Here is a 23,028-nt window from a genome sequence, read left to right as displayed (position 1 = left end):
ACCATCATGTGATAAAAGTTCCTGAGTGGTAAAAATAGTCTGCATTCAACTACTAACTAAAGGTTGGTGGCATGAACCCCTCACATGGGCCCCTGAAAGGTTTACTGATCAGTTACTGATCAGAAAGATAACAGAGAAGGAAACCTTCTATTCTATGCTGTGAGCTCTGATGGCCTACAGGCAAGAAACTGTGCTGCAATCCTGAAGCTATGCGGTTCGAGGCCACCAGCTGCTCCACGGGAGAAGGATGGGCAATCTCCTCCCGTGAGATTAACAGCCTCTAAAACCCCACTGGAGGGTCAGTTATGAGTTGTTGTAACAAGCTCCAAAATATTTAGTATGCATAAATATTCAACAGTTATAACAACACTTACCATTCCATAAATTCTGCTTCCAAAATAATGATAAAGATCTTTTTATGTGGTTACTAACGCTCAACAACAAAAACAACACTGCCATCGAGCTGGAGCTGACTCCTAGCTAACGTCAGCAGGTTTTCAGAGGCTATAAATCACACAGGAAGAGCCTGCCCGTCTTTCTTCTGTGGAGCACTGGGTGGACTTAAAACATCCCCACTGGGCTGATAGTAATCTCCCTATCCACTAGGCCATCAGAGAGCCCTGATGTCAGTAATTAGTTAGATAAGAATGACAAAACGTCACCTCACATACTTTGGGTGTGTTATCAAGGTGGGGCCAGTCCTTAGGAAAAGACATCACACCAGAAAAGGTGGAGGGTCAGAGTAAGAGAAGAAGAACTTCAAGGAGAAGGACTGACACAGTGAGTACAACATCTGGCTTCAAGTATGGCAGAGATCATTAGGATGACAAAAGATAGGGTAAGTACCAGATACTCTGCTGGAGAAGGAAGGGAAATCTCCCCCTGTACCAGTCAGATCTGATTTGACAGTACACACACACAAAATTTAAAAAAAAAGAGGATAGGTTCAAATCTACTGTCCATACAGGCACTATGAGTTGTAGTCAACTCAATGGCTTCCAGGTAGTTTTAATTCTTATGCAAATTATGCTCAAAACTGTTAAAGACATGAGGATATACATAAGTTATGTTCCCAACTAACAAGATACTTTAAACTAAACTAGTCTTAAAAATCATGGTTAATGCTCGCTTTGGCAGCATATACACTAGGATGACGTGCAAATTTGTGAAGCATTCCATATTTAAAACAAAACAACAAAAAAAAAAAACAGATTATGGGCTCCGCACTTACCTAAATCATCTTCCCTTTTCCAGTGACTACACGTTTCTTCAGGTATGTGAAATATTTATGAAATGTAACAATTATGTCCAACCCTCATTTATGTATCCACTAAAACTGTTAATAACAAATCTTTTTTATATAATTTAGCCTTACACCCACCATTCAACACAAAAGGGCCAATATCAGACTGAAGAAGGCAATCTAAATATTCATTTTTTTCTAAGATGTAGGGAGCTCTGGTGGCACAGTTCATGCGCTGCTGACCCAAAGGTGCTGCCTTCCCTGTTGGCTGAAATCAACCAGCAGCTCCAATAGACAAAGAAGGGCACTCTCCTCCCATGTGATTTACAGCCTCTCAAAAACACACTGGAGGGTCAAGGATGAGTCAGTTCTCACTCAAGGGCAATGAGCTGGAGTGTTCAAAGATGTTCTGATGCTTCAATTAAGAAGAAGTTGCATACCTGGTCCATATCTAAAGTTGTTTCGATCATTTCTTGAAACTTGGAGAAATCAGAACGAAGTTCGATAAGAGGAGTCACAAAAACAGCCAACAACAGTGACTGATGTTTTCCTAAACAAAGCAAAACAATAAAAAAAAATAAAAGTTTATTGTAGAACAAAAGACTACAGATCATACAAATTCAACCAAGATAAGGAGACTCTTATGATACCCAATGTTTCCAACATTACTACCTACTCAGTTATTTTAAATAATCTATTAGATGGAAAAGGAAATAGCACGTGACAGGCAACAGTGTTCAAAGGTCCCCCTATCAAAACACTGCCTCTCCGGTAGCCTATAATCTCCTTTAGAGGCGTCCCAGAAGAGGTGACGTTCATGACAGCTGACGGAATCCCATTTCCATGTAGGTTTCCCAACCCAACAGTCAAAGGTGAGGACAAGCCATCAATATAACTTACCTGATATTTCTAATTCCCATTAATAATGTTGTTGTTAGGTGTCATCAAGTCGAGTGTCACTATGAATAACCGCCCTGAACCCTGTCATCTCCTGTGCCATCCTCATCATCCGGCATGCCTGAGCCCAGTGCTGCAGTCACTGAGCAATCCAACCAGTTGAGGATCGTCCTCTCTCTTTGCCGACCCTCTGCCTTTTCAAGCACAATGTTCCCCTCCAAAGAAGAGCCCCTCTGAGCAACATCCCAAAATAGGAGAGATGAGGCTTCGCCGTCTCGGACTCCAAGCAGCGCTCTGACTGCACTCTTCCCAAGATTTACCGATTTGTTTGTGGTGTTTCAATTAAAGGTAAAATCAAGTCAAATATTTTCAAATAATGGAACTTTGCTTGGTGCTATTTAAGAGTACGTAACAATGGACTCAAACGTACCAACCGTTGTGAAGATGGCTGGGGACCTGGAAACGTTATGTGATACAAAGGGTTGGCACAACAACATGAGCTCATAAAACAAGTGTTATCAGTGGGAAAGACATAAATTTAAAATTCAGGATCAGAAAGCCGGATGCCAATCCCCATTCTGCTCCTAACTAGCTTTGTGGTCTTGAGAAAGTTATTCAGCTCCCATTTCCTTACCTGTAAGTGGGAATAACAGTCACTCAAAGAAAGAGTAAATAACCATATACAACACTCAGCACAGTACCTAATACAACAGAGTTATCAACAATAGTATTATCTCCAGTGCTGTTGTTGTTGATGTGTACAAGAGTCAGAAGTGAACCACAGCTGACGCTCTGGCAGGTTTTCAGGGGCAGTTAACTGCACGGGAGGAGAATGCCCATCCTTCTCTCCCACAGAGCAGTTGGTAGCCTCGAACTACGTGCCTTTGGGATTGCAGCGTAGCTTCCTGTCACTAGGCCACCAGAGGTCTATTATTTCCAAGAACACGGAATTCGCACAATGATAAAATAATAATTTTAATGAGTGATATAACTAATAAATAATAAAAAAAAATACCAATAACACCATTTTTTCCCTGACTGCCAATAAATTGCTTTAAAAATCTTCTAGTCCCCACTGACCAAACTGTGCAGCTCTGCAACTGCATCCTGGCCCATCCTCACCCTTCTTTCTGCCCCCAACCATCAACTCCTTGTACCCCCAATATGTTTTTCCCAATAAAAGAAAAAAAAATCTTCTGGTGAGCTCTAGGATACTGCATTTACTGCAAATCAACACTTTCTATTTCTTTCCAGAAATTTTAGGAGTTTGTGATTTAGGAGGATAATGCTGGAAAGCTATCACGAAGTCAGTGGCACTGCTGCAAGAATTCATGTTCATTATTAATTCACAAGAGCATCTACACATATTTGGAAAACAGTACACATGGGTGAAGCATTATTTAGACAGTCTATAAACAACACGTTGCCCACATAATGTCTGTTGTGCTACGACGTCTGCTTCATTATTCTGAATCAGCACGTACACTACGGATGAAATGGAGAAGGATGTCGACCAAATGCGGAAGGAACAACAGTGCGTACACCACTTCCCCCCAGCCCCTTTGTGTTCTGAAGCGGTCCAGGGCACACTTTCACACAGTTCAAAGTAGAGCGAGGTATGAAAACCTAAAACTCGCTGGCTTCATGACGACTGTTTGTCCCACTACATTTTGGCAAAACAGAGTGTACATATGGTAGAAAAAGACTGCCATTTATTGTTTTTAAAAAACCCACAAAAAAGATGACATCTATATTTAGATTTTTAATTTTGATAGAAGTGACAATGTAATCAAAGACCTACATTATCGCAAAAGTCCCAGTGTTGACAGCTGCAAATGGTCACATGTGATGCTGGCCCCAAGTGTCAAGGAAACTGATGGTGGCTACTCTATTGTGAGTTCTGGTGGCTCAGGGTAAAAAATAGCATTGCCAAAGCAAGGATAGGCAGTTCAAATCTACCAGCTGCTCCGCAAAAGATGGGCAGTCTACTCCTGTGCGGTCTACTGCCGTGGACAACCTCCAGGAGGGTCAGCTATGGGTTGGTTCCAACTTGACAGTACACAATAGCTCTTTGTATTTTACACTGTCAATGCTCTCTTGGAAGTGGATGTGATGTTGGCTGTGCCATGAATATCAAATACCAGCAGGGTCACCTCTGAGAGAACAGGCTCCAGCAGAGCTTCTAGCTAAGACAGACTTGGGAGAACTAACTGACATCATCAAAAAGGAAACACTGTGTGAAAGGTCTCAAGAAGGGCAGTGGAACACTTGTCTGATACGGTGCTGGAAGGTGAGCTTCTCAGGTCAGAAGGCACTCAAAATACAAATGAGGAGAGCCGTCTCCTCACAGGAGAGTCGACCTTAATGACATCATGTGAGTAAAGCTTTCAAGACCTTCATTCACTGATTTGACAGGACTCAAAATGAGAAGGAAAAGCTGCAAATTACCACTATTAACTAAAAATGTGAGTTATGAATCTGGGAAAATTATATGTCATCAGAAAAGAAGTGGAACACATCAAGTTCATTCTTGTAGGCACTGTTGTTAGGGGCTGTCGAGTTGACTATGACTTACAATGGCCCAACAGATGATGGATTTGAGCCCTTGCTATCCTGTGCCAGCCTCATCCTCTCAGTCACTGTGCCAATTCATCTTGCTTAGGGTTTTCCCTTCCTTCCCTGACCATCCACTTTTCCAAGCATGATGTCCTGTTCGAACACTGGCCCCTCCTAAGCATGTGTCCAAAGTATGTAAGATGATGTTTCAGTACCCTTCCTCTAAGGAGCACCCTGGCTGCATCCTCTCCAAGACCGAATTGTTTGTTCTCTTGGATACCGAGCATTCTTCTCCAGCACAACTCAAAGGCATCAAGTCTTCTGTCATGTTTATTCACTGTCCAACTCTCAGATGCAAAGCAAGTGACTGAAAAGATCATGGCTCAGTGAGGCACACCCTGGTCTTCAGACAGAAATCCTTGCTCATCAGTTCTTTGGAAAGGTTCTCAACTTCACACTTCCCCAGTGCAACATGGCTTTTGATTTCCTAACTGCTGGTGCCAACGTTGTTGACTGTGAGCTGATATGGAGTGGTACTGGTCACTGTGAATTGGACAATGATATCTATGGTCTGCTATGGGAACAGTGATAAACTGAAGAAAAATGGCATCAGACTCACTGTAAAAAAAACAAACAAACAAAACCCCACCCACACACCATTTTCAGATCTACCTGAAGTACACTAGCAGTGACAGGATAATATCCATATGCCTATAAGGAAGATCTTGTATTCCTGACATTTATATGTTGTTGCTGTTGTTAGGTGCCATCGAGTCGCAGGCCACTCATAGCGACCCTATGAAGGAGAGTCCTCAACGCTTGGGTGCCTTTCATCCTCTCTCCGGGTTCATAGGGTTTCCAGAGGCAAGCTATTGTGGAACTGGATGCCACTCCTCCTTCCAAGCTTGTTTTAATCGGGGAGCACCATCCCACTCTCTGTCCACATTGGGTAGCCAACCATTAACGCATCTGACACATCAGTGTCATATACCAAACACTAATGCCAAGGATAAAGATTTTTACCTAGTTGCACAGTCTTAAACTGATAAAACATGCAATCAAAACGCACTCAGAATTACTGGTGATTAGAATGCAAATGTTAGAAATAAATGAGGCCAAAGATGACATGATAGACTTCCATATGATCAACTGATTTATTGTATGAATCTTTATAAAAAAATACTCAGCACCCCTAGACATAGGGGCCTCCCCAGATGGAACACACAGAAATAAAAGTGACCACAACTGCAGGAAGAGACGGTGAAAAAGCTCAATAGCATCGTTCAAAATGAGACCAACAAATAACTGCAAACTAGACCATCAATTCCTCACGTCCAAGTGTAAGCTGGAGCCGAAGAAAATCAAAGTCAGTCCATGAGCGACAAAGTACAGCCAAAAATGTATCTACCCTAGATTTTGAGATCATCTAAAAAAATATTTAATCCACTGAATACTAATAACCAAAGATCAGAGGCACTGATAAATGCAAGCAAGGATACCACACACAAAGAAAGCAAAAACCTTACTAAAAAGAAAGAAAAAAGCCAAAATGGATGTCAGAAGAGACTCTGAGACTGTTGCATATGCAATAGCTAAAGTGAGTGGAAGAAATGATAAAGTAACAGAGCTGAACAAAAGATTTCAAAGGGCACCTCAGAAGACTATCAATTATAAAGTATTGATCAAACACATAATCAAACGTGGAGTTAGAAAAACAAAGGGGAAGACTAAGCCTGTTTACTTCTCAAGCTGAAGGAACTAAAGAGAACATTTAAGTCTCCAGTTGCAATACTGACGGAGTCCATGGGGAACTCGAAGATCAAACAAGCAAGCATCTAATGATGAAGAATGGGCTCACACACAATATATGACGGTGCATGACCAAGTACATATAAGAGTCAGAACTGACAACAATCCCTAACAACAAATAACAACTCTTTTGTATTAAGGTTTATTAATGCTTTTGTTTCCAAAATCTACAGATTTGGGGTCTATCTTCATCTTTCCCATTAGCTGTATTATTCTATTTGGCTTTGAAGAAAGTTAAGGTCTTCCAAGAATGCACTTGTGTTAATTATTCAAGAAATCCCTAGAAGGGAGCTCCTGTGGCCTAGTGTCAAGAAGCTGCACTCGCTGCAAACCCAAAGGTATGTGGTTCGAATCTACCAGATGCTCTGCTAGAGAACAGGCAGTCTCCTCCTGTGCCAGTTGGATTTGACTCAACAGCACACAACAACAACAACAAAAGAAATTTCCTCCTGTGCCAGTTGGATTTGACTCAACAGCACACAACAACAACAAAAGAAATTTCTAGAAACATGTCAGGACAAGCCCCCTATCACATCCACTTACTCCCAGTCTTGCAGGCACTCATTGGCATCCTGAGTTTCCTCTCCTATTTGTAACTTGTGTCGCTGGGCAAAAGCAAACGATATATATGTGACTACCAGCCAAAAGCTGGTGACTAGTTCTTAGAACCCATTCAGAGTCACCTTGGAAGAAAAGCCAAGTAGCCTGTTGTCTGAACAGTCAGTCTTATGAACTCTATGATACAATCTATCTCCTCGGAGCTACCATGTTGGAATCAGTTTGATGGCAAAGAACAACATCTTATAACTAATACCAAAGTAATTTCCAATCATAATTTGGCTAGCTGGTATAATCCTCTTCCACTATTCTACGACCTAAAAACCCGAACATGATCTTCCCCAGGGTCTCAAACACCACAAGACTCCTTGAATTCAGAGTAGTTAAAAAACACAGAAGTAAATCACATCTGTATGTTCTCTTAACTTCTCATTGCACTTTAGCATTTGCCTCCATTATTAATGTAATCAATAAGCTATAGGAGTATTACCAGTACCTGTGGTTTTTGTCACCAAGCTCCCCAGTATCTCTTCCTATCACATTACAGTGTGGTGAGGGGTGGTATCTTGAATTATTATTTAAACATTGTATTATTTCAGCCTCCACCACCACCGCTGAGGTCAACACAATGGCCAGATTTGCAGCTTTCCTCAAGAATGTCTGGGCCAAGGAGCTGGAGCTGGCTATGTCCTTCTCTATGGGGGGGGGGGGGGGGCTCACTATAATTTGGCCCCAACTAAGCCCTTATTCGAAGTACACAATCATGATCAACCAGGCCACTCTCCAGAGCTACCAGTGCCCTCCAAGATGATGAGCACATGCCCAATGTGCCCAGCCACCCTCAGGACCCCAGGGCCCCAGCGTGGAGGTGAAGAAACTGTGAGTACCTCCAAGAATAGGTCCCCCCATGGTCCCTACTGAAAGCCTGGAAACAAACAAAAACTCCACACAATACTATTCCATTTAAAGGCTTCGCTCAATCCTTCTATCTAATGTTACTTAATGGGTTAAGTAAAGGATACACTTCCCTATCAAGAATTTGTTTTCTATTAACAACCTATTTCTATGTACTTGGTTTCTTGTAGAAATTTTTGTATAGACTGTATAGACAGAGTCCAAAACACAAAACAAGTTGAACTTTCAGAACCTGTCCCTTAGTTCCTATCAACATTGCTCCCAAACTCTGTTCTATCCTCAACTGTGCTACTGTTTCTCACTCTTTCCTTCAACGCATTAAACCTACGCCAAATGTATGACAAGCATGGGGCGCCGGCAGCAGCTGATCCAGTAACCTCCCTCTATATCCTAACAGAGGCTCCACTCACCATTACAACAGCACATCCGACTGAGATGTTTTAGAGATTTCCTCGACCGTCTGATCTGAGTAACATCTCCTAGCACCTCAGCCAAGTCATCAGATCACATTAATATACTGCTGACTTTATCATACACATTATTAGCTATTAGCTGAGATTCTTACTCACTGATCTGGTTACTGTCTGCCTCCCTCTACTGCTGCTGCTGCTGGTGGGTGTGTGTGTGTGTACCGTCAAATCGGATCTGACTGGTACAGGAGGAGACTGTCCCTCCTTCTTCAGTAGAGCATTTGGTGGATTCGAACCGCTCACCTCTGGGACTGCAGTGCAGCTTCTTGCCACTAGGCCACCAGAGCTCACCTAGTGAGTGAATTCCAATTCACAGTGTGTAGAACTGCTCCCCAGGGCTGTGGGCTTTTGGAAGCTGATAACCAGCCTCACTGCCCAAGCTGCTATTCTCTTACTGGCTTCAACACTTTCCAGCTTGTCATTAGGCACTTAACAATTCAAACCGCCCAGAGTCTCCCCTTCTACCCCTCCGCTATGACATAACCTCCCCATCTCGGCTACCACTGACCAACGTAGCTCCTGAGAAATCGCCTGGCAAAATGTAGGCAATTGATAGTAACCACTGACTAAATAAATTTATGAGGAGAGCAAAGAGTTGATGGAGCCATCACTCAATGGTCAGGAGCTTTGGCACAATAACCCTGACCAAGCAGACAGCAGAGAACACAGGAAAACAGCTGTTAACTTCTTAAATGCACCAAAGTGTTTAAGTTATCAAATCACTTAATTTGAGTTAAGCACTTCAGATTCACTATGAGTACCTGAAGATTCACTGATGACTCCTTGAAGACTTCACTTTCATGGACACAGCTGTACATCTCACCAAATGCTGCGATATTTAAGTCAATAAGCACAAATATTTATACGTCTCTAAGAGGAGCTCTGGTGGCACAGTGGCAAGAAGCTGTGCTGCAGTTCCGAAGGCAAGCAGTTCGAGGCCACCAGCTGGTCTGTGGGAGAAGGATGGGCAATCTCCTCCTGTGCAATCACTGCCTCTGAAGACCCACTGGAGGGTCAGCTTTGGGTCGGTTCTGACTACAGTACACAATAATAATCTAAGAGTTCTAGTGGATAAGTGCTAAGGAGTTGTGCTGCCAACCCAGAGGCATTCAGTTCAAATCCACAGCTGCTCTGCGGGAGAAAAACTGGCACTCTCCTCCCACGCAATTAACTCTGAAAACCCACCACAGGGTGAGTCAACCTGACTTGACAGTACAGAACAACAATGTAAAGGATACATTAACCATTGTTAAAAGCTTCACCATTAACTCTATCTAAAAGTATGCCAAATTTCAAGGAGCTCTGGTGGCCTAGTGGTAAGAAGCTACACTACAATCCCAGAGGTATGCAGTTCGAATCCACCAGATTCTCTGCTGGAGAAGGAGGGACAATCTCCTCCTGTATCAGTCAGATCCAAATTGACGGTATACACGCAAAATCTAAAAAACAAAACAAAAAATTTGCCAAATTTCAGGACCAAGTAAAAACCTGTATGCCTGTCAAGAAGCAGCTGTTTATAGGACAAGTGATCAAGACATCTTCCAGGAATGTGCTAGGCCTCTTCTAAATCAAAGCTTTAACTGGTGGAGCAAAAAAGAATTCTGGACTCATTTTCTCCACCTCACCCTTGTCCGTGCCATTTACTCATAGGCTGTGAAAAACATTAAGGATATTATCTTCAGCAAATTTTAAAATGTTGACTTGCAGCCAATGGAAACACCAATAGAAACTTATTACCAAACCACAAAACACTACATTTTCTTGTTAGTTCATTTGAGGATTTCTCTCTCATCATACCTGTCAAACTCCCATTTTCACTGGTGTGCTTGCCGGCCTGGTGTCTGTTCAGCCCACACTTTCCAAGGGTGGAGTCCAGGCTGTGCTCCCGACCACGGCCTCAGCAGCTAGCAGTGACTGCAACAGAGGTTTCAAGGTATCTCTAAACCTTTCCTCTTGCTACTGTTTCTATTTCCTCATCATCTTGAAGAGCTCTTGGATACTAGTCCTTTGTTAGGATGAATTAATGTATGAAAATGAATTCATTTTCTCAAATATGCCTTCATATTCACATAAGGGTGGTACAATGGCTTGTGCACAGGCCAGCACAAGCAGGTATGCACTCGACTACTGACAGAAGACTGGCAGTCTACACCAGCGAGGGAGGACGCGGATCTGTGTGTGTGCAGCGTCACAGCCTTGGAAAGTCTATGGCAAGTTAACACTCGGGTCACGTCAGTGAGAAGCCACACCTGGCGGACTGTTAGTGCACTCGTGTCAGTATTAAAACCACCTCACTTTTGTCAAATCGAAACCAACCCACACCTGACCCTCCAGCAGGTTTTCAGAGGCAGATCACGCACCAGAGAAGATGGCCCATCTCTTTTCCTGTGAATCAGCTGGCGAATCTGAACGGCCTGCCTTTGGGTTGGCAGTAAAACTCCTTATCACTGGGCCACCAGGGCTCTCCCTACTGTGTACCGTCAAGTTGGAACCAATTCATAGCTGACCCTCCAGTGGGTTTTCAAGAGCAGTAAATCTCCCGGGAGTAAATGCTCACAATGGGCCACAAAACTCATGTAGTAAATAAACATTTTTTAAAAAATATGTAAATTTGAAAGTATCAAAGGACACAGTAATAATGCTTATTGTCTGAGCACTATATGTTATTTTGTACAGTTCATTACATATTTCCATTTCTACGTACATGGTATGAATACACACACATACACACAGACCAATGTACTGAGTTACAATGGGAAAATACATTTGTCATTATGGGTCATGGTCAGAAAGTCTAAATAATCCTAGCAATTTGTGTTAGGAAGAAAAGGACACACAGGTAGGCAGAGATACCAAAGTAGAGGAATGAGAGGAACGTCTTTTAGACTTTAACAGGAAGGGCAGTGGGGAACTTCTCAAATACAAGCAGGTTAATGATACATGTGTATCTGTACATGAGACAGTTGGAGGAACAAGAGAAAAGAGAGAGTCAAGGTAAAAAGCAAGAAGGACAGTGTGGAGGCAAAGAGAAGTCCCGGGAAGAGAAGCCACAGGAGGGACGGGAGGTTGACAGAGACACACAATCCTTCTGGTGGAGAACCAACAGGTCTTGGTGACTGCAGGAAAGCGCGGGAGTCCAAGGTTAACTCCCAAGCTTTAGGCAACTGGCGGACCACTGAATCATTTACTGAACTGCTGTGACTGGTGCCATTGAGCACGCTGACACACAGTGGTCCTATCTACAACCGGTCAAAGCCCAGGCCACTCCTGCACCATTGCGACTCTTGTGCCCACTGTTGCAGTCACTGTCAACATTGTGTTAAGGGACTTCCTCTCCATCAGTCAGTCTCTACCTTCCCAAGCTGATGTCCTCCTCCAACCACTAGTCTCTCCTGACAATATCCCAAAGCATGTGAGACGAAAGGAGCTTGGAGAGGAGAGTATGAATTCAGATTGGACATTGAAAAATAGGAACATATGGGAAACGTTCATGCAGAACTCCCATCTGGCAGTCATCAGATGGGCTGACTAGCATTAGTCAGAGCATTAGCTCTCTAATTCACTGGCGTACCCCTCCACCACTCCGCGTCACTTAGTTGTTACCTGCTGGTCCCTTCAGGCATCTGTGCTTCCAATTCCTGGTTTTTTCCACCCCTGGCAGTTGCCAACTAGGCTACAGGCCTCTGAATTCCCATCTCAAAGCGGCTTTCCCTAAACCTTTATTTGGCAGAGTTAAGGTTGCTGGGTGAATTAGTTTTAACTGCACTTAAATTACTGATATATAAGGAGACTTGAATGAAAACCCAAAATCCCTGTAAATGTTCATTAAAACTAATAAAATTTAATAATAATTAAAAAAAAAAGGAGTCTTGGTGACACTCTAGGTTATACACTGGAACACTAATCGGAAGATCACAAGTTCAAACTCACCAGCCACTTGTTGGGGTAAAGAGGACCTAGTCTCCTTCCATCGAGATACACTATCTTGGAGAGCCCTCTGTCCTACAGAGTCTGTATCAAGATGGAGTAATCCAGGAAGAAGCAGTTTAGTTTACTGGTAAGTCTTTTCTCACTTCATTAAAATGCTTTACTTAAAATTACTGAAACAAACTAGAAATGGCTGGGAAACAAAGGAAAAGATACCAAGATGCCCCAATCAAGTTGAATGTACAAGAAACACCAGAATCAAAATTAACTACAGGACAGCTCTGAGTAACAGATCCAAGACACTTCCTTCCAATTATCCTCCTGGCACCAACTCTGGTTCAAGGTCTGATACCAGCTAACGGCTAAGTCAGCACTCTCCAAAAAGCGTCTGTCAGGTTGGGAAAATCATCCTCAAGGTAGTACTACTAATTAGTATGCTATTAAAAAAGTCTGATATATGCTATCAAAAGGATATCCATCCATTTCAATTAACAGAAACTGAGCAATTTATTCCATGAGTACATACTCTTGACTAATTTGACATCAATTCTTAGTATTATTCATTCCATGCTAAATCTGTATTGTCTTATGAAGTGTAATTAAACCTTATCCAACTCTTCAAATACTTGCAGAGAGTTCAAAAATCTATGTAGGTAGAATATATGACTGGGAAGACTAATAAAATTCATTAATATCGTACTAATATGGGCCTGGATCCACTGAATGATAAAACAGAATCATGAAAATCTGGGTAAGCCAGGGTAAAACACAAAAATAACTTAATTCTTCCCTTATATTCTGCCTCCACTGGCTTCCTTGTCTTATCTCCCCAACCTTCCTCCTGCGATTTTTCTCCCTGCAGTCTCTTTCAATGTAATCCCTTCTGCAAATAAGCACAGACACTTGTCACTGTGCCCCTCCATGTGCAAATAATCCTTCCTCTGACACCACTCCTACTTTTCACTTATTTCTATTGTCATTCTGACAAATTAGCATTCTTTTTCCTCCTATGCAGCCCTTCTCTTCGGATTCTACTGATTACTTATGAATATTTTTCCTTACTCCTTGTCAGTCCCCACTTCATAAGATTATCTTCCCTTCCTCTCTCTCCCATCACTCCTTACAGCTATTTGCTCATCTCCTCTTTGGTACAGCGTTAATTTAAATGTCTTCTTCCATTACGACTTAGATCATCACCTTCGCTATCTTCAATCTTCATCTCTGAGGATAAAAGCTTTTTCATTACAATTACACTCCTGGGACAACAGTCACATTTATCTTTACAGATATAAGTTGTTTACAATCCGTAATATATTCTGTGAAATAGAACAATACGTGATTTTGATGCTGTGCGAACATCATATTAAAATCTTACAGAAAGCTGCTTCCAAATGTTGGTGCTGATGGTGGAGGCTGGAGTAATGGGCGGCAGGAACAGAGTGAGAGTTAAGTGGGAGGACAGACATGGAACACGACCAGCCTTATCTGCAGTCCAGCAAGGAGCAGCCCAGGTCCTGCAAGCCCCGCCACCTGCCTGCCCACTGTGCAAGGCCCAAGTGCCCCAGGCTAGAACCAGGTCCTCTGTCCTCCCGACATGTCCCCACCAGGAATCTGGTGCTAAGTTTGGGTTTGGAATCTTTAAAAGCATTGTTTTTGTTCTTAGGTATGGTTGACAAGCCACCAACACAAAGATACCCTGTGAACAACAGAGCTGATCCTTGCGCGACCCTGCACCGCACCCACAGCCTCTGCTGCGCTCAAGCTCAGTGCTAGAGAATAAACTCTTCCAAGAACTGGCCCCTCTTGACAACATGCCCAAAGTCAGTGAGAAACTGTTTCACCATCCTCACCTGTAAGGAGCACTCTGGTTGCACTTCCTCTCAGACAGACTTGTTTGTTCTTTGGGGAGTCCAGGGGATAATTCAAGATTCTTCACTAACTATACAATTGAAAGCCATCAATTCTTCCTCATTTTTCTGTATTCACTGTGCAACTTTCACATGAATATGAAGTAACAAAAATACCATAGCTAGGGTCAGGAGATGGGAGCACTAATTCTTTTTTTTTAAAGACAGAGCAAGGATTATTAACCAAGAGACACTCCCAAAACCTAAGAGTGGGTCCATCTCTGGAGTAGAGAGGTAAAAAGGACACACTTTAGTCTTTAAACTGACATCCTTGCTCTTGAAGACTTTAAAGAAGTCTATGACAGCAAATCTTCCCAATGCAGTATGTCATTTATTTCTTAACTGTTACTTCCAAAGGTGTCTACTGTGGATTCAAGTAAAATGAAATTACTTACAACTTCAAATTTTTTCCATCTATTATAATGTTGCTTACTGGTACAATTGTTAAGGAATTTTGTATTACCATGAAGTCTAACTCATACTCAATGCTGGTCTTTGATCTATCTTCTACATTAAATGCACAGGTCCCCTTCAATTTCAGCAGGCAAGGTTATGTCACCTCCGTATTGCACATTACAGAGGAGTCTTCTTCATATAGTCTAATTTTTCATATTTTTTTTCTCAGCATACTGATTAAATAGGTGCACTGAAAGGATCAACTTTTTTTTGGAATGGGCACAAATATGGTTCTCTTCCAGCTGGCCAAACATTTAACAATCTTTCACATTTCTTGGTATAGACGAATGAGCACATCCAGGACTGCTTCTGCTTGCTAAAGCGTTTCAACTGCTATTCCAACAATCCTTGCAGCCTTCTATTCTGCCAATCAATGCTTTCAGTGCACTTTGACTTCTTTTAATAGAAATGATTCTTGGTCATAAACTCTACTTCCTGCAATGATTCAGTGCTGACCAGTTCTTTGCAGTACAGTGATTCTGCGTATTCCTTCCATCTTCTTCTTTTGATGCTTCTTGCACTGGTCAATCCTTTACCCGTAGAAGTCGTCAGTATTGCATCTTGAGGCTTGAATTAGTTCTTCCAGCTTAAAAAATGAGGAGTGTGTTCTTCTCTTGGTTCTCAAAGTCTTCGTAATCATTGTTGCTGTGTGCTGTCAAGTTGGAACTGGCCCAGAGCTAGGCATCTAGGTTTTAAAGACAGTAAATCACAAGGGAGAGGAATGCCCATCTTTCTCCCCCAGAGTCGCTGTAGATTCAAACGACATACCTTTCCATCAGCAGTGCAAATCCTTACCACTACACCACCAGCAGCTATTGTTATGTGCTACTGAGTCAACTATGACACACAGCAACCCTATGAATGATAGCTCTGAACCCTGACCTAGCCTGAACAAACCTCACCGTCTCCGACACATCTGTCCCCATTGCTACAGTCACTGTGTCAATTGATCTCATCCTGAGTTTTCCTCTCCTGACTGACCCTCTCTCCACCCTTCCAAGCATAATGCCCATTTCCAAGGACTGGTCCCTCCTTGGCAACAGGCTCAATGTACACAAGACAGAGTTTCGTCAGCCTTGCCTCCAAGAAGCAACCTGGTTTTTCCAGGACAGACTTGTTTGTTCTCTTGGCAGTCCATATTATGTTCAATACTCCCCATCACCACAATTCAAAGGTATCAATTCTTCTTCTGTCATCTTTAGTCACTGTCCGGCTCTCAGTGCATAGCAAGCCACTGAGAAAACCATGGGTTGGACTGAGGTGCACCTTAGTGTCTAGACTGACACGGTTACTCTTTAGAGGTTCTGACGGCAGACCTTCTTAAAGCAATTCGTCTCTTAATTTCCTGACTGCTGGTGCCAAGAGTGGTAACTGTGGATCTGATCGAGACGAAACTGTTAACAACTTCAATCTTTTCTCCAGCTATCATAATACTGCCTACTGGCCCAGAGATGAGGATTTTTTCCCTTATGTTCAGATACAATTCATAGTGAAGAATACAATCTACAGAAAATGTTTCAGAGAGCAAGTAAGTTCCCTTTTATAACCAGTAGAAGGAAATAACAAACAAAAGGAGAACTACTTTCTCTTTTTAAAACACTTTATGGGGGGGGAGGTGGTAGGTAGGGAGAAAAATACAACAATGAATGACTGGAAACCCTAAGTCTCTGTAAACTTTTATTAAAAATAATTTAAAAAGAATTACTAAAAAAAAAGAAACACCTCTAATTAAAATGCTCAACCAAAAAAAAGACAAACACAAAAAACCCCAAAACCCACTTCATGGGACAAAGGGTTCAGTATAGATTGAGTTTCAATATCAAGAAGACAAAGATTCTCACCACTGGGCCAACTGGCAGCATCAGGATGGATGGTGAAGAGACTGAGATTGTTAAGAGCGTTAGTTTGTTTGGCTCCAAGAGCTAACACTTGACACCAGCAACCAGCAAATGCAAAGACGTACTGTGATGGCAAAGTCTGTTGTTAGGGACCTCTCCAAAGTACTGAAGAGCAATGATGTCACTCTGGAGACTAAGGTGTGCAGGATACAGGCCATGATCTTTGCAATCACTTGCTATGTGTCAGAGAGCTGGACAATGACTAGGGAGGATAGGAGAACTGATGCCTTTGAGCTGTGGTGCTGAGAAAGAGTATTGAATGTACCATGGACTGCTAAGGAAATGAACTGGTTCATCCTGGCAGAGGGTTAAACCAGGCTGCTCCTTGGAGGCAAGGATTCTTGGGCTTTGTCTGACATACTCTGGACATGTTGTAAGGAGGGACCGGTCCTTATAGAGGGACATCATGCTTGGGAGAGTGGAGGAACAGTGCAGGAGAGGAAGACCCTTGATGAGATAGACTGACTCAGTGACTAGGGTAGTGGAGGTGGGAGGTACGTGTGTTAGAGACAGTGAGGTTGGCACAGGACAGAGCAAGGTTTAGGGCTGTTGTACATGGGGTCGCTACAAGTTGCGGGTGACTCAATGGCACATAACAACAACAACAGGACAAAGGACATTTTATGATGTCACTGTCCAAACAGGCACACACTTGAGCATCTCTGTCCTTCTATCCAAGCCACTCTGCACTCAAATGACAAGACTCATTTTCAATAAAATGAACTTCGTTAACCCTCATAATAAAAACTAAAATGTCAACGTTGGTAGGAGTGCAATAAAATTTGAAAATAAAGACTCCGACTGGAAATGCTAATTGGTATACTCTCCGTGTAGACAGGGAATTGTGTTGCCAACCTCAAAGCAGGCAGTTTGAATCCATCAGCTGCTCTGTGGGAGAAAGAGAAGAGATCTCTTCCCATGGAATTTACAGTCTCTAAATAATCCTCTGGAAGGCCAGCTATGAGTCGGTTCCAACTTCACAACATGTAGAAACAAATAAATGATGGTAATGGACAATTAGTACTAGCTCTCTGTATCTATTTATCCCACCAAGAAATACCATTACAGTCTTTTATATATATATAAAGTTGAACTGTAATGATGCACTTGGATTCCCCAAGATTAAAGTGTTATCTAAAACTACATATTAAGTCACAAGGCTGAACCAAAGACTCAGGGATGCATCAAGGTCAACTGGCATAACATAATCCACCTAGACAAGCTATACGTTCTGCTCTACTGAGAAGGGATGAGTCTTAGAAGCAGTGTACAATTATTGGTCTTTTTCTGTCTGGAATTAAGGAAGAAAAGCCAAGATGTATGGAAACAGTCTAAAGAACCAATGGATCACACGGACCTCAAGCTCATGACCTTGAGACAAGAACAAGATGGTATCCAGCTAGCACTCCTGACCATGGATAAAGGCGATAAATGTGGATCAAAATTAGAACATGGAAATGACGAGGCTGAGTGTTCCAACAGACTGCTGGAATCCTGGCGGCTACAGCCTTTCTTCACCCTGCAAACCTAAAACAAAACTGACCCCACAGCTCAGCTTTCTGCTATACAACTGACAAGACTACATCTGTTAGGGAGGCATTACCAGGAAGGAGAATCCGGTAGGTCCTAGTTCCAGCAATTTTTGAAAAATAATCTTTACTTTCTACAAAAATGGCGCCAAAAGCTAAGAAGGAAGCCCCTGCTCCTCCCAAAACTGAAGCCAAAGCAAAGGCATTAAAGGCCAAGAAGGCGTCCTGAAGGGCATCCACAGCCAAAAAAAAAAAAGATCTGCACATCACCCACCTTCCGGCGGCCTAAGACGCTGAGACTCCAAAGGCAGTCCAAATACCCCCGGAAGAGCGCCCCCAGGAGAAACAAGCTTGACCACTATGCCATCATCAAGTCTCCCCTGACCACTGAGTCAGCCATGAAGAAGATAGAAGATAACAACACACTTGTGTTCATTGTGGATGTCAAGGCCAATAAGCACCAGATTAAACAAGCTGTAAAGAAGCTCTATGACAATGATGTGGCCAAGGTCAACACTTTGTTTAGGCCTGATGGAGAGAAGAAGGCCTATGTTCGACTTGCTCCTGATTATGATGCTTTGGATGTTGCCAACAAAATTGAGATCATCTAAACTGAGTCCAGCGGGCTAATTCTAAATATAAATTTTTCTCACAAAAAAAATATATATAATCTTTAGCATCAACAGGAAACTATCAGAAATACAAGCTGATTCAGAAGAGACTGTGGCACAAGGAATATGAATATTAATGTCAGATGAAACAAGAGAACACCAGAAAAATGTCTGCTTTATCAACAATGTGAAGGTATTTGACAACGTGGATATAAAACATTTTGGCTAATACTGAGAAGAAACAAGATTCAGAACCATTAACTATACTCATGAGAAACGTACATACAGACTAAGAAACAACTATCTGAAAATTAGGAAAGGCCTCCATCAGGGTTGTATCCTTTCTCCACACCTGTTGAGTCTGTAAGCTGAGCAAATCATCTGAGAAGCTGTGACATCAGGATTAGAAGATTCATCAACAACCTGTATTATGCAGATGACACAACTTTGCTTGCAAACAATGAAGATGACGTAAAGCAATTACTGAAAAAGATCAAGTACTACAGCCTTCAAAACAGATGCCATCTCAAAATCAAGAATACAAAGATCCTTCCAAAATAAGCATCATGAGAGATGGAGGAAAAAGACTCAAGTTGTCAATGATTTAATTTTACTTAGATCTATAATTAACATCCTTGGTAGTAGCAATCAAGAACTCAAGACGTGTTGGCTAAGAGAATCTGCTGTCAAGGACTTCTTTAAATGGCTAAAGAGCAAGGATATCAGTTTAAAGACTAAGGTGTACCTGGTCCAAGCCATGGTTCTTTTCCCCTGCTTCCTGTGCATATGCAAACAGGACGATGGCTAAGGATGAGTGAAGAAGAAACAGTGTCTTTCGTTTTGCTGAACCGTGGTATCTGTTAAAGAGTGCTGAATATACTGTGAACCACAAAGAATAAATCCATCTGTCTAGGAGAAAGTGCAATCAGGGAGAGCCTTAGAGGCAAGCATGGTGAAAATTCATCTAACATACTTTGGGCATGTATCAGTTTTTCCAAAAAAAGACGACATGCTGGTAAGGTAGCGGGTCAGTAAACAAAGAGGAAGACCATAAAGAAGTCCTTGGAAGGTGAAACGCTGGGAAAGGCAGCAGGAGAGAGAAAGGAAGAAGACCCTCAATGAGATGGACTGGCACAGTGACTTAACATTGGGTTCAAGCACAGCAGAGGGAGATGCTGAGAATGGCACGGGAGAGGCAAGGTTCACATCTACTGTTCTCCAGGAGCTGCAGCTGACCCAGCAACACCTAACAACACGGGTTTATAGAGTGGACACAGTAGTGAAGTCAGAGGAAAAAAAAACACGCATAAAAGCATGAGAGAGTATGTCATTTTTCTCTCCCTGTGGGTGACAGAAATAACTGCCGCATTTTGAATAAAAGGGAAAGAACCGATGTGATCAGATGTGCTAAGAAAAATCACCGTGGCTTCAGTGAGGATACAACAAGCACTGCTACATTTGGGTGCCACTCTGGTGACTCTGACTCGATGCTCCTCCAAAACACAGTGGAACTCTGCCACTGACTGACTTTCTTTCTTTTATTTTATTTTTTATTATTTTGTGTGTGTGTGTATACCGTCAAATCAGATCTGACTGGTACAGGAAGAAACTGTTTCTCCCTCTCCAGCAGAGCATCTGGTGGATTTGAACCGTGCACCTCTGGGATTGCAGTACACCTTCTTGCCACTAGGCCACCAGAGCCTGCCACCACTGACTTTCTTAAGCTCTCAACTTCACAAAGGCAAACCTCCAGGTCTTACCTGTACAGTTACCAGGGCAAGAAAGAGTTAACAGCAGATGTGAAGTCTTTAAGGAGTACATTAAATAGAAAATAATTAATTAGAAGTAAGGAAAGGAAAAGGCTATGTTCCTCAGGAGAGCCATAATAAAATTAATCATTCAAGTAAATTGGATGCCTCGGAGCTCTGGTAGCCCAGTGGTAAGAAGGTGTGCTACAATCCCAAAGGCACATGGTTCGAATGCACCAGCTCCTCCACAGAAGGATGGAAAATCTCCTTCCATGTTGTTTACTCTCGCTGAAAACCTGCTGGATGATCGGCTATGGGTAGGATCTGACTTGACGGAAACAGAGGAATGATTTTAACCACCATCCGAAATTTGCTCTGAATGTAGAATACAGTTATTTTAGAATTTTGCTCAATTGTTTAATAAGAAGTAGGAAGACCACGGGAACAGGCTCGTCTCTTCAAACAGCTCATTCTTAAAAAAGAAAAAGGATCCGAAGAGTTTTATGCAGATCGACATTCCATGCTGTTACTGCCCCCTGCTGTCTCTAAACATACTTTCTTTTTTCTAATATTAAATCTAGAGCTACTATCAAAACATATCACAATAAAAGAACATACTCAACTTCCAGTAATATTAAAACTTATAAAATAATTATTTTGCTCAGTTTAATTGTTTTCTTCACAAGTCAAGACTCCTTGATTTTGCCATGAAATCAAATGAAAATGGAGCTATGCTGTTATACGATGAAAACCACACTTAAAAAAAAAAAGTAAGTTCAGCTGGGTTCCCAACGACCAAGGCAGACATCATCTCTAGAGTGTCTCATAAGAAAGAACAACACAGTCCTAAGCGCCACCCCAGGAAAGACACCTTTTCTACTTTCTAGGCTGATTGATTTCAAATATCTTAACTTGGTGTGTGTTGCAGTAAGTATGTGAAACTTCTGATTTAGACATTTGTATGATTACTTGCTATTCAGCAGAGAGCTGGGCAATGACTAAGGATGACAGAACAAACGATGCCTTTGAGTTGTGGTACTGGAGAAGTGTACTGAACATAGATACATACCATGGACCACCAAGAAAACAAACAGGTTTCACCCAAGAGAGGGTGAAACCAGGTTGCTCCTCAGAGGTAAGAAAAATTTTGAAACTCCATCTGACATAATTTGGGATGTTGTCAGGAAAGACCAGTCCTTAGAGAAGGACATCATAGCTGGAGGGGTTGTTTTGAGTTGTAGCTGACTCAATCGCACATAACAACATTATTAATTAATTAATATCTATTAACTATTTAAATAGCAAACATGGTGAAACCTGGTCTCACATACTCTGGGCATATTGTCAGGAAGGGCCAATCCTAGGAAAAAACATGCTGAGGACGACAGAGAGTCAGAGATGGACTGACAATGATTGCAACAATGGATTCAAGCAATGTGGAGATCATAAGGACGGCACAGCACAGGGCAAGGCTGAGATCTCTTGTTCACAGAATCCCCAGGAGTTGTATTCGTCTGGAAGGCCCCTGACAATACACCAGCTTGTCAGCACTGTTCACTGTGACTGGTGACCAGCACTTGGTCTCAGAGAATCCCCCAGAGGCCTCTGCTGTAGAGGCTGGTTATCAATCAGCAGTGCATCTGCAAGTCCCATGAAACCTCATTTTTGAAGCCCGGTCAAGACCCTACTTTGGGCACCAGGTTCCAAGCTCATGCGAGTGGCTTCTCACCTGAGAATGTGCCTGTTGCCATGGGCCTCACAATAAGGTAAAGAGGAGTCTGCACCTGGCCTCTCCTTATACCCCTCACTGTGAGAAGAACTTGAGGGTGAAGCATCTCCTATTTTAATACTGCTTTCTTTCTCTGTCATAAACTGGAGATGTGAATGCACTGTCATTTTGGGGCTTAGGAGTCATTTTCAGTCACTGAACCCTGTTTAGTCATCCACTGTTAGTATAATAGCCCTGTTCATGATAAATCCACTAACTCTCACATGCCGTTCTGAAAAACAAAAATTCTAAACAGTCCTATGAATATTTACTAAGAGCAGAGATCACTAATCAGCTCTCAAATTCATGGCTTCTGTCATTTAGCTTTACGTCTACAAATCTGCTATCAGAAAAAGCGTATCACAGAAATAGGAGTCACAAGGATCAACTTCTGAAGGTCAGCCCACTTGTGGAGGACACTACGAGTGAAAGAAAACAGAACTCCTTTTGATACCTTCGTATTTTTCCAGGGCTTGGATGACACCGGGGAGTTGATTTATACCCTGATAGAGCTGGTAGCAGTTCTGCAAGTTTGCTGCTTGTCTCTGAAATTTCTTGGCAAGTCGGTTAAGATCTGGGAATCGCCGAAGTAAATCTTCTTGTAAAACCTGTCTCAATTCTCCATCTTCCACAAATGCTTCCACCAAATTTAACCTGAAATAAATTGCAATAGGATTAATCTTAAGATACTCTAATATGAAACAAAAACCTGCCAAATGGGAACAATTTACCTCAC

General features: G+C 42.2%; 1 protein-coding gene across 1 annotated transcript in view; it reads right to left on the bottom strand.

Moving 5' to 3' along the window:
• Positions 1–23,028, bottom strand: part of MSH2 (mutS homolog 2) — a 74,161-nt gene that overhangs the window by 26,301 nt on the left and 24,832 nt on the right. Inside the window, exons 7-8 of the mRNA XM_006880900.1 lie at positions 22,747–22,946; positions 1,684–1,793 (exon numbers count right to left, since the gene is read on the bottom strand). Coding sequence (XP_006880962.1) covers positions 1,684–1,793; positions 22,747–22,946 — 310 coding nt within the window. The remainder of the gene's footprint in view (positions 1–1,683; positions 1,794–22,746; positions 22,947–23,028) is intronic.

Source organism: Elephantulus edwardii, unplaced genomic scaffold (assembly GCF_000299155.1).
Source record: "Elephantulus edwardii isolate Elephantulus edwardi_28Jun2011 unplaced genomic scaffold, EleEdw1.0 scaffold00011, whole genome shotgun sequence".
NCBI classification, from domain to species: Eukaryota; Metazoa; Chordata; class Mammalia; order Macroscelidea; family Macroscelididae; genus Elephantulus; species Elephantulus edwardii.
The sequence above is the reverse complement of the archived record's forward strand: the minus strand, read 5'-3'. Positions and strand labels throughout refer to the sequence as shown.